A 12,127-nucleotide genomic window follows, 5' to 3' on the forward strand; every position below is an offset into this window, starting at 1 on the left:
CAGTCTCTTCAATAAATGGTGCTGGGAAGACGGAATATCCACACGCAGAAGAAGAAGACTAGACCCCTACCTCTTGTCATATACAAATATCAAATCAAGATGTATTAAAAACTTAAATCTAAGATCTCAAAACTATGAAATTACTATAAGAAAACATTGGGGAAACTCTCCAGGACATTGGAGTAGACAAAGATTTCTTGAGTAATACACCACAAGCAAAGGTCACCAAAGCAAAAATGGACAAATGGGATCATATAAAGTTAAAAAGCTTCTGCACAGTGAAGGAAACAATAAAGTAAAGAGACAACCCACAGAATGGGAGAAAATATTTGCAAACTACCCATCGACAAGGGTAGAAAATATAAGGAGCTCAAACAACTCTACAGGAAAAAAAATCTAATAATCTAATAATCCAATTTAAAAATGAGCAAAAGATCTGAATAGACATTTATCAAGAAAAACATACAAATGGCAAACAGGCATAAAAAAAGGTGTTCAACATCATTGATCATCAGAGAAAAGCAAATCAAAACTCTAATATCATTAACTCTGATAAAATGGCTTATATCCAAAAGACAGGCAATAACAAATGCGGGTGAGGATGTAGAGAAAGGGAACGCTGGTACACTGTTGGTGGGAATGTAAATTAGTACAACCACAAAGGAAACAGTTTGGAGGTTCCTCAAAAAACTAAAGTTACCACATGATCCAGCAATCCCACTGCTGCATATAGGTCCAAAAGAGGGGAAATCAATATATCAAAGAGATATCTGCACTTCCGTGTTTGTTGCAGCACTGTTCACGATAGCCAAGATCTGGAAGCAACCAAAGTGTCCACTGACAGATGAATTGATAAATAAAACGTGATACATACACACAATGGAGTACTATTCAGCCATAAAAAATAATGAGGCCCTGTCACTTACGACAACATGGATGTAACTGGAGGTCATTGAGTGAAATAAGCCAGGCACAGAAAGACAAACTTCACATGTTCTCACTTATTTGTGGGATCTGAAAATCAAAACAACTTAACATATGGAGATAGAGAGTTGAAGAATGGTTATCAGAGACTGGGAAGGGTAGTGGAGGATGCAGGGGTGGGAGATAAGGATGGTTAATGAGTAAAAAAATATATAGTTAGAAAGAATGAATAGTACCTAGTATTTGATAGCACAACATGTTTATTATAGTCAAAATAATTTAATTGTACCTTTTAATTAACTAAAAGAGTATAACTGGATTTTTTGTAACACAAAAGATAAATACTTGAGGGGATGGATACCCCATTTTCCATGAAGTGATTATTACACAATGCATGCCTGTATCAAAATATCTCATTTACCCCATAAACGCTTACTATGTAACCACAAACATTAAAAATTTTAAAAATAGAAAGTGAGTAAATAAAAATTAAATATGAGAAACCTTATATTGTTTGCTTCTGCAGGGGTAGGAATCTACTCCCCAACCCCTTTCCTAGCTTGTCTCAGTTTTCTATTCTGTTTTTTATTTCCAGGGGGAGATTCTTTTTACAGGGCTCTCTGAGTAGAAAACATAATGAATCTGTCATTCTACTATAACGTGGGGTCCTTTTGTACAAGTATTTCCTGCTCTTCAGACACTGGCAAAAACTAAAGGATGAAATAAAAATATTTTTAGTAAAACATTTAATTATAAATTAGTAAAACATGTAATTATAAATTTAATTATAAATATTTTTAGTAAAACATCTAATTATAAATTATAAAATACAAATCTGTAACCATTATCAAAATACATTACTTGAAATGTTATACATGATACATTTCTTATTCCTAAACTAACAAACAATCACAGATTTGTATAAAGCATGAAGATAAAATATCGCCTAGGTTTCCTTCCCTGCTTCCATCAACTCCATTTTGGGGGATAGGGAGGACAGAAAGTAAGAATCAAAATTAGGTAAGAACTGATAAAAGTTTTAAAGTAGACTACTCCTCTAAGGAGAGTTGCTCTATCCTATCAATTAATAATGAGAATTTAGATGAGCATCTAAATGGAAAGCACTTTTTCAGTGGCCTCTAGAAAATGTGTGCTTACACATATACACATTCCTATACCTATGCATAGACGCTCATGTTCAATTTGTAATAATTCACTGAACTGAACACACATGCTTTGGCTAGTGTTTTCTATATATGTCATATATCAAATGAAAAAGATAAAAAACTAGCATTTATATAGAATTAGTAATAATTGTACATTTACTTACTATTATTTCCTTAGCTTGTCGAACCACGTCAGCTGTTTTTGACTGCAATTCTGCATTTAAACGCCTAAAAGTAGAAAATAATTGGGATATACTGAAGATCCTAATAAAAATAAAAAAATTAACTTCAGCAATTACATGTTATCGAATGACGTAATCAACAAATGCCAAAATATACATATGGCATTCTTACTCTAAAATGAACACAGCCATTAAGAACTTATCCTCAACTCCCCATGATTCCTCCTTCCTTGTAGTAGGAACTCAAACACTAAGTATTAGCCTTTCTGTGGCCCTCTATTAATTTCAAGTGAAGTAACTTACCTAATATATTTGGGAAGAATAAGCTGGGTGAGTTCAACTCTGTTCCACTCACCACCTTCTTGTTATTAGCCTACCTGCAAAGAATGCAAGTTCTAACCTTGCTTCTCCAGAGACAGGCCCTGTTCTAATTGTGGGCAGAAGTGGGCAGGGTATGGGGGAGACCTGCTCTGGTTTGGGGTATTGCTATAACTGGGGAGCTAAATGTGAGGTTTAGTGAGCAGACCCAATGTGGCTCACACCTCAGCTACACACTTTAGTATCAAGCTTCCTCAGAAATAAAGGTGACTATTTTGACCTCTACCTGTCACTCCTTTTTTAACTATGATTTTTCATTGTACTTGGAATCTAGCGAGAATAGGAATACTACTTACTTGGTCCTATATTAAGACTGCAAGAATGACAATATTATTGAAAGAAATTTTTAAAGGAAAAACTGCCCATAATCTACCACCACCATCCATTTTTATTTTTAATATTCCCTCCAATTTTCATCTAGAGCATATACACAGTTTTGTACTGTTTTCCCACAGCAATATAAAAGGAATATCTATCTTCACGTAATCTTTATAAGCATGTTAAACTGCTATACAATAATTCAATAAATTGCAATTAAGATAATGTACTGAACTCTGTCCCCTTTTCACTTTTAAAGGTTAACACCATAATAAACATAGTCAAAAGCATATAAGTTTTTTCTCCTGTTGAAATGTCACATTTCTAGACCACCTAAGATCTTCTGAGGTTATGTTAAGGAGACATGTTAAGAATTTTAAAAATTAGATACCTTGTTTTTCTTAGACATGTGATTCACAAGTAACACAAAACACAATCTCCACCCCCAGGGAAAAAAAAGGGGGGGGAGATTAGTACCATATCCTTTAACAGTCTGAAACTTTAAGAAATATTTTTATATCTTAGGATTACCTGGTTAAAAGAAAAATATCTAAGAAAGACTTATAGGTGCCTTTAAAGTGCCATTACCTGATTTTTCAAATTTCCCTAACAAGGACTTAATCACAAGGACTTAAATTTAAGTTTCCAATTAATATAGTGGACCAAGATGACTGAGAAGACTATTCCACTCTAAATCCATGGAAATGCCAGATAAAATGTAATGGAGGAAATATTGCTAAGCTCAAACTCAGGCAACGGAAATGCCCTGGTACTACGAATAAAGCAGCAATTCAAAGTGGGAGCAACAAACAGGAACAGAAGCCAAAATAGCTTAAAAGCTAGAAGCTGATGTATGTGAGTCATGAAGGGATACACCTGTGAAACACAGACTACAAAAACTCTACCCACAACCTTAGGTGAGCAGAAATGAAACTAGAACCACGGGTAGAAAAGATTCTCTTGTGAGTAATTAAAACAAACAAGAGGGAAGTCCAAATTCATCTTATCTAGGTGATACAAGGACACCATGGAAAAACTTTAAAATAGAAGAAGGCTGACGTAGAATCAATCAACACTCAAAACTAGTAAAGGTAAATTGAAAACCACCCTATAGGAATATTTACTCATCTAGAATATATACGACTCTCTCAAAAAGCAAACTGCTAAAGATGACTTCAAAAAGGTAACAAATTGCATAAAGAAACAAGCTGCTGAAAGAGAGAATCAGCAGATGTGAGGAAAGGGAAAATTTGTACTATAAGAACAAGAGATAATATAACAATTAAAAAAAGATTTTAAAATTAGCATTAATTTGGAAAAAAATGCACTTAGAAAAAACATTAGGCAAGAGCCAGATTTTATCACAAAAGAATGCTGAATTTGAAAAAGATCCAAATATAAATTACATAAATGAAAAACACAGTCACTGAAATTAAGAACTCAAGGAAATTTGACAGATATGTTGAACAATATAATGGACATAGAAGGAATGAGTGAATTAGAAGACAGATATAAATAAATCACCTATAAGGAGATACAGAAAACAAGGGGATAAAAACACAAAAGACGGGTTAACATCCATTGAAGACAGATGTTATGTTCCTACTGTAACACAAGTTATAGAAAGAAATCCCAGAGAGGCCTGGGCGCAGTGGCTCACATCTGTAATCCCAGCACTTTGGGAGGTGGAGGGAGGATCACTTGAGGCCAGGAGACCAGCCTGGCCAACATAGCGAAACCCCGGCTCTACTAACAATACAAAAATTAGCCAGGTGTGGTGCTGCATGCCTGTAATCTCAGCTACTGGGGAGGCTGAGGCACGAGAATAGCTTGAACCTGGGAGGCAGAGGTTGCAGTGAGCCAAGATCGTGCCACTGCACTCCAGCCTGGGCAACAGAGCAAGGCTCTGTCTCCAAAAAAGAAAAAAAGAAATCCCAAGAGGAGAGAATGACAGTATTTCAAGAGCTAATGCTGAGAATTTCCCAAACTGAAGACATGGATCTCATGAAGAATAAAGAAAACAAATCCACCTGTGTATACATCACAGTGAAAATACAGAATTTTAAAGAGAGTACTCCCTAAACTACCAAATCATTATTTTAAAAGAACAGAGAAAAATAGTCTACCAGCATAATTATCTAAAAAGCTGACAGCAGATGGCTCATTAACATTTCCAACATTCTAACATTTCTATCCTTATATTGCCAACAGACAATATAAGGATATCTTTAATGGGCTGAGAAGGAAAAGCTGGCCATCTAGAATTACATTCAGATAAACTGTAATTGAAGAATAAGTGCAAATTAACAATTTTCAAAAAGACTGGAGAGTTTAAGACTCAAGTTTTCACTGAGTGAAAGGTCTACACTTCAGGAAGGAGGAAACTGAATCTGGAAAAAAAGAATCATGAAGATATCTGAAAACATGATAAATCTAAATTAGCACAGACTATAAACATAACATTGATGATTAACTGGGTGTGGGTGTATTCAAAACAACAAAGTAAAATATTATCTAATTTAAAAGACAGAGGACACCAAGTTAAAGCATTCTAACATCTTTCCAAATCAGTAAAAATAAGACATAATAAAACCCATTCAATCCAGAAGACAGACAAGAACCAGACAAGACATAATCGGAAATATAAAAAATAAGGTGGCTAAGACAACTTCAAGTTATGTAATAATGTAAATAAATTAAATTCACTTATTAATAGGCAGAAATTATCAGACTGGTTATAAAAAGAATGCTCTTACTGATAAATGACATACAAAGTTTGAAAATAAAGGGATGAAGAAAGATATAACAGACACTGCATAATAATGAAAGGAATCATGAAGATTTAAATAAGTCAAACAAGATACTCCCAACCAAAAATGGCCACAATTATAAGGAATTTTTCAAACTATAATTATAATTGATGATTTTTAATACACTTCTAACAGAAACCAATAAAGCTCCAACAAAAAAAAAAGGTGAGGATACCAATGTCATGAAGAACAAATGTAGAACAGATTAGCCAACAAATAATACATTTTCTATCAAAGAACGCATAGAACTTTTACAAAAAGTGAACAAGCACTTGGCCACAAATAACTCAATACATTTAAAAACTTAATATCATATCAATTCTCTAATCATAATGCAATTTAAAATAAACTAGGCTGGGCCTGTAATACCAGCACTTTGGGAGGCCAAGGCAGGTGGATCATTTGAGACCAGGAGTTAAAGACCAGCCTAGGCAACATGGCAAAACCTCATCACTACAAAAAATATAGTACAAAAATTAGCCGAGCATGTTAGCACATGCCTGTAGTCCCAGCTACTCGGGAGCCTGGGAGGTGAAGGCTGCAGTGGGCTGAGATCACACCATTGCACTCCAGTCTGAGCAACAGAGTGAGACCCTGTCTCAAAAGAAAAAAAAAAATTTGCGTGGCATGGTGGCATGCGCCTGTAGTTCCAGCTGCTCGGGAGTCTGGGGCGGGAGAACTCTTGAGCCCAGGAAGTCGAAGCTGCAATGAGCCATAATCGCACCACTGCACTCCAGCCTGGACATCAGAGCAAGACCTTGTCACATACATACTTATAAAAATAAAAACTAGACAACAGTAAACAAACAACCCTATGTGCTTGCAAACTAAAAAACACACTTCTAAATAATTACTATGAAAATCGTATAATATTTAGAACTAAATAACCATAAAAGAAATACACATCAAAACAAGTCCTGGAATACAGTTAACCTATAGTTGGAGAGAAATTTAAAGACTAAACATATTTATTAAAAAATAAGAAAAACAATAAATGAGGTAAATAAACTAAAAAACAAAAAATTAAAACATCCCAGTTAGAAGAGATCATTTGTCTTTATTTCTGTAAAGATTAACGAAATTTTAAAATAGCACCGATTAGCAAGAAAACCAAAGCTGGTTCTCTGAAAAGACCAATAAAACAGATAAATATCCCAGGAAGCTTGATAGAAAAAGAAAAAGACAAAAATAAACAATATTGGAAAGCTACCAAAAGGAGGGGTGTACATGGTTATGGATACAGTCAAGATTTCAAACATACCACCATACAGTCAGTTTATGCTAATATATTTTAAAACATACAGGATATGAACACTTTTCTAGAACCAAAAATTATTTTAGAAATAACCAAAAACTATTTTAGAAATAGTACATCTAAATAATCATTAAAGAAGCTAAATTCATAGACAAAAAGAATACCCTTGAAAAAAAGAACACTAGACTCAGACAGTTTCACAATTTTAATCAAAGGGCAGAAAATCTCTAATTATAAAAAACTTCCAAGGAAAGTATCAAAAAAGGAAAACTATTAGGCTTCTTTCATACAGCCAGAATAATATTGATATCAAAAACAGAAAGGAAAAGAAGTAGAAAAAAAGTACAACACCCATTTCACTTTTGTTCATAGATGCAAAAAACCTACATAAAATTACAGCAATCAAATCTAGCAGTCTTTAAAGGAAAACAAGAAACCTGCCTGTGTAGTTCAGTATGTTAAAACATTAAAGGAGGGAAAAAGAACATACCAACACCTGAATTAATTGGGGAAAAAATAAGTTTTGATACATTTAACACTCATTCAAATTAGGAATTAAGGGGAAGAATTTTAAACATAATAAAAAGAATCTACCAAAACCCTTCCGCAAACCTCAAATGTAGTGATTATTAAAAGTGGGCTTCTCAAAATCATAAACAAGGAAGCTCACCATCACTTTTTGTCTTTCATATCACACGGGAAGTCCTAAACAGAGAAAAAGAGAGAATGCAGGAGAATTATCAAGGGACAAAATGATCCAAATTTGCATATAATTGTCTTCAAAAATCCAAGGGACTTCACAGAATGAATAAGAGAGTCCAGCAGGACTGAAGATCTGTTTGTATATAAATACAGATGTAGCATCAACATCTAAAAATTCTACATTTATAACCAATTAGAAAATGTAATAGAAAAAATTCCACTTATTATATAGCAACTATTCAGTACCTTGAAGCAAATTATATATGCAAGAATTTTATGTAGTAAAATGATAAAACACTATTAAAGGTAAAAAAAAAAACCATAAATGGAGAAGTATAATATTCGTTGAAAATTCAATAGCATAAATAAGTCAGTCCTCTGCAAATTAATCTGTAAATCCAATGTAATTGGGATTTATGAGGGGGCTTGCCCTACCAGTTATCATGTTATCTTATTGTTTAGCTATCTGGTATTATAATACAGGAATGAAGCTTGAAAAATCTATCCACTTGAGCGATTAGCATCTTTCTTAGTCTGTCCTTTCAGACAGTGATTATTTCCTCCAACAGGAGCAGAACTGCAAAAGGTTTTGGATCGAGGTCCCTGGGAAGTAGCATTCTAATGATCAATGCCAAGACAACAGGTGGCAAAACAGATATCATACTGTTATAATTTCATATTCTTGCTTACAGGGATGGCCATTTTACTCTTCTACATGACACAGAAGTATTCTAGAAGATTCAGGTAGTGTAGGGAGTTACTCTGTTCATATGCTTCAGATGTGCACAACTCAAAAGAGTACAGATAACAGAACAAGTAACAACTGGCCACCATGTAATACTGTTTAGCTATCTCGTTTTATAAAACAACTCATGCTAGAATACAATAATAGTCCCTGTATATTTCTCATTTTAAGCAGGACTATATCCCTAAGGATGCACCAGAACCAGGTGCAAAATACACTCTCAAATAACTGAACAAATAAACCTAATCCACGTATTTAATACTATACGGTTAATGATAATGAAAATAACCGTTTTGATTCAGGTACAGCTAATAAAGAACTATATAGACGAAACAGATTAATTTGCTTAAGTACACTTTTGAACTGGGATAATCGGCCCATTTCATCAGAGAGAAGAAGATATGATTATCTTCCTACTTGCTGTGGTAAATTGGTCTGTGTATAGTTCACCTAAACACAGTACCCTTCAGTTTTAATTTCAAATATGCTTATAGATCATACGTAGATCATACGGTAACTCTAGTTTAACCCTCTGATACAAACTGCCAACTATTTCCAAATTTTAATCTAGTTATTTTATATTAAATTAAAACGAAAGGGAGTTGTTAAAAGTCACTTTTTTATACGGGTATGTACGATGGCAAATAAAACAGACATCGCCTCTGCCCTTGGAACTCACAGTCCAGTGGAGGAGACAGACAAAAAGGAAATTCACAAATGAATTTATTGTAACAAATTATGCTAATTAGAAAGAAAAATCAGTGAGACAATGAAGGGAGCCTACTTAGCATGGTCAAGGAAGGCCACTTCACATTACAGGTTGAAGGCGTGTGTGATTGTCTCTTTCCTGAGATAGAAAACCTGAGTTTTCGGAACTAAAAGGCCAGTGAAGCTGGAGAGTTTTAGGGGGAAAAGGGGAAGAGGGAATAAGATCAAATAGGGGAGGCAGGAGGAGCCACATCGACCAGAGCTTTTGAAATGCAACAGGAAACTATTGTAGAATTTTAAGCAGAGGAATGATATGATCAAATTAAAAGATTACACTGGCTGCTGTGTGAAAACTTGGGGATGAGGAAGGAGTAGAATGGGCCAAGAATGAAAGCACCGTTGTCAGGATAGTTGTAATTACACTGAGAACAGATAAGAAAAGGAACATTTGAACGAGAATGGTAATTCTGCTTGCAGTGGGAAGCATCCTTTCAATTTAGAAACCAACCTAAAGGAAATTTACACAAGGTAAACTCTATGAACTTGGTATTAAGCGAAATAACCTAAACTATCAAGTGAACTATTCGTGGCAATTCCTGCTACCCAAATAACTTCCAACAGTATCTTGCTGTTTACTTGGGCTACATTTTAAATTAAACAACATGTTTACTTGGGCTAAATTTTCGCCCACTTCAAATATCTTCTAATACGCAGGCGAACTACTCAGATCAAAGACAAAGAAAGGATAAACGGCAGGTGAACGAGATGACGAGAAGGGAATGCTGCAGAGTGGTACCAAAGATCCAGCCAGTCTCCAGAAAAAGTACTTGTAAGCAGCCTCATTTGGATGAAAGAAAGAAGGAAAAGTACAACCGCCGAATTTCTTACTTATATTCTGCCTCCAAGGCGAGGAGTTCGGGTCCAGGTGTAGAGGGTTGCTGAACGGGTGGCGGGAGCGGAGTCCCTGGAACGCTGCTTCTCTGTAAAAGAGCCACAGACTTTCAGACTCGAAGTTAAAGGAGGTTAGGGGTCCTAGTCGCCGGAGCCCAGACGCTCCCCAGGAGCCTGGAGTTGAACTGACCGTGAGACCCAGACTTCGCCCCGCCATCTTTGGCGACTGCGACGCAGTTACCGAGGCAACGACGCATCTCCCCGCGAGAGTTTCCACATCCCGGGTGCGTCCCCCACGGGCGCCTACGCCTTCTCACTCAGGTTCTGCGCGGCGAGCGGCGCCAGCCTCTGGCAGCGGGCCCGGCCTTTGCTCGCACCACTCGGCACTGCCCCAGGACCCCAGGAAGGCTTCCTAACTGCAAATTCGATTTACAGTTAGTGCATCAACTTGGGGGGTTAAAAGAGTTTCAGCTAAAACAGGCAGGTCCCTTGCCGCTACTCTATAGAAAGCAAGCTAGTGAGGCAATCCCTCCGTTGTGCTTTTCAAACCGTTAGTGGCTAATCCGACCTTCACCCCGTTTGCTTAAAGTGAACTCTTCAGTGGAATTCAGAAGTTTTGGTTTCTAGTTTTCGTTTACAGCATGCATGGCTAAGACTCAGGCTCTCAAGTTAGTCAACCTAAATTATTATCCTGGCACTGCCACTTACTAGTTAGTTATATGGCCTTGGGCAAATCACTGTATCTCGGCTACTTCATTTGTCAAATGGGAGTGAGAATAGTGCCTACTCCACAGTTATTATGAGAAGCAAATGAATTCGGGCTCAGGATCATGCCTGAAACACGTAAGCGTTAATAATTTCAATTGTTTTGGAATAAAATTGACATCCAGAAATAAACCGTGGTATGATGTGTGGTCATCTGATCTTTAGCAAGGGTGCAAGAGCATTCAATGGGAAAAGCATTGTCTTCAACAGATGGGGAGACAATTGGATATCCAAATGCAATTAGACCCTTAACTTCACACCATATTCAAAAATTAAAATGTATCAAAGACCTAAACTTAAGAGCTAAAACTCTAAAGCTCTTCAAAGAAACTGTTGGTGTAAATCTTTATGACCTTGAATTACAATTCTGAGAATCCTTGATGGATTCTTAGATATGACACCAAAAGTACTAGCAAAAAAAAAAAGAGGCTGGGCACGGAGGCTCATGCCTGTAATCCCAGCACTTTGGGAGGCCGAGGCGGGTGGATCACCTGAGGTTGGGATTTCGAGACCAGCCTGACCAATATGGAGAAACGCGCCACTACTAAAAAAAAAAAATACAAAATTAGCCAGGTGTGGTGCCTTATGCCTGTAATCCCAGCTACTCAGGAGGCTGAGGCAAGAAAATCGCTTGAACCTGGGAGGCAGAGGTTGCGGTGAGCTGAGATTGCACCGTTGCACTCCAACTTGGGCAACAAGAGTGAAATTCCATCTCAAGAAAAAAACAAAAAAAGGAAAAAAAGAAAAATAGATAAACTAGACATTATCAAAACTAAAAACTTTTAGTTTCAAAAGATACCATAAATAAAGTAACAAGACCACAGGAAGAGGGGAAATTCTTGCAAATTATATATCTGATAAATAACTTGTGTCTGGACTATATAAAGAAGTATTAAAATTCAAAAATAGGTAGGTGCAGTGGCTCATGCCTGTAATATCAGCACTTTGGAGGCTAAGTCAGGAGGATCACTTGAGCCCAGGAGTTTCAGACCAGCCAAGGCAACACAGTGAGACCCCATGTCTACAAAAAAAAAAAAAAAAGAAAGAAAAAAGAAAATAGATAAAAATTAGCTGGGTCCAGTGGTACATGCCTGTAGCCCCAACTACTAGAAGACTGAGGTGGGAGGATCGCTTGAGCCAGGGAGATGAAGGCTGCAAAGAGCCATGGTCATACCACTACACTCTAGCCTGGGTCACAGAGTGAGACCCTGTCTCAAAAAAAATAATAATAATTAAAAAATTTTTAAAAAAGACAACCCAAGTTAAAAATGGGCAAAGAAATA

The 12,127-nt window shown here is 36.3% G+C and overlaps 1 protein-coding gene across 2 annotated transcripts in view; it reads right to left on the minus strand.

Moving 5' to 3' along the window:
- TEX9 (testis expressed 9) overlaps window positions 1-10,332 on the minus strand; it is a 74,664-nt gene extending 64,332 nt beyond the window's left edge. Inside the window, exons 1-3 of one of the 2 annotated variants that reach the window (XM_030814052.1) lie at window positions 10,270-10,332; window positions 10,077-10,168; window positions 2,255-2,318 (exon numbers count right to left, since the gene is read on the minus strand). In XM_030814052.1, the coding sequence (XP_030669912.1) occupies window positions 2,255-2,318; window positions 10,077-10,168; window positions 10,270-10,296 (183 nt within the window). In that variant the 5' untranslated portion in view covers window positions 10,297-10,332. Of the gene's footprint in view, window positions 1-2,254; window positions 2,319-10,076 lie in introns of both variants that reach the window. The other variant, XM_030814053.1, reaches the window with a different exon arrangement.
- Between the last annotated feature and the right edge of the window lie 1,795 nt (window positions 10,333-12,127).

The sequence above is a fragment of the Nomascus leucogenys genome, chromosome 6, assembly GCF_006542625.1.
Source record: "Nomascus leucogenys isolate Asia chromosome 6, Asia_NLE_v1, whole genome shotgun sequence".
Lineage (NCBI taxonomy): Eukaryota > Metazoa > Chordata > Mammalia > Primates > Hylobatidae > Nomascus > Nomascus leucogenys.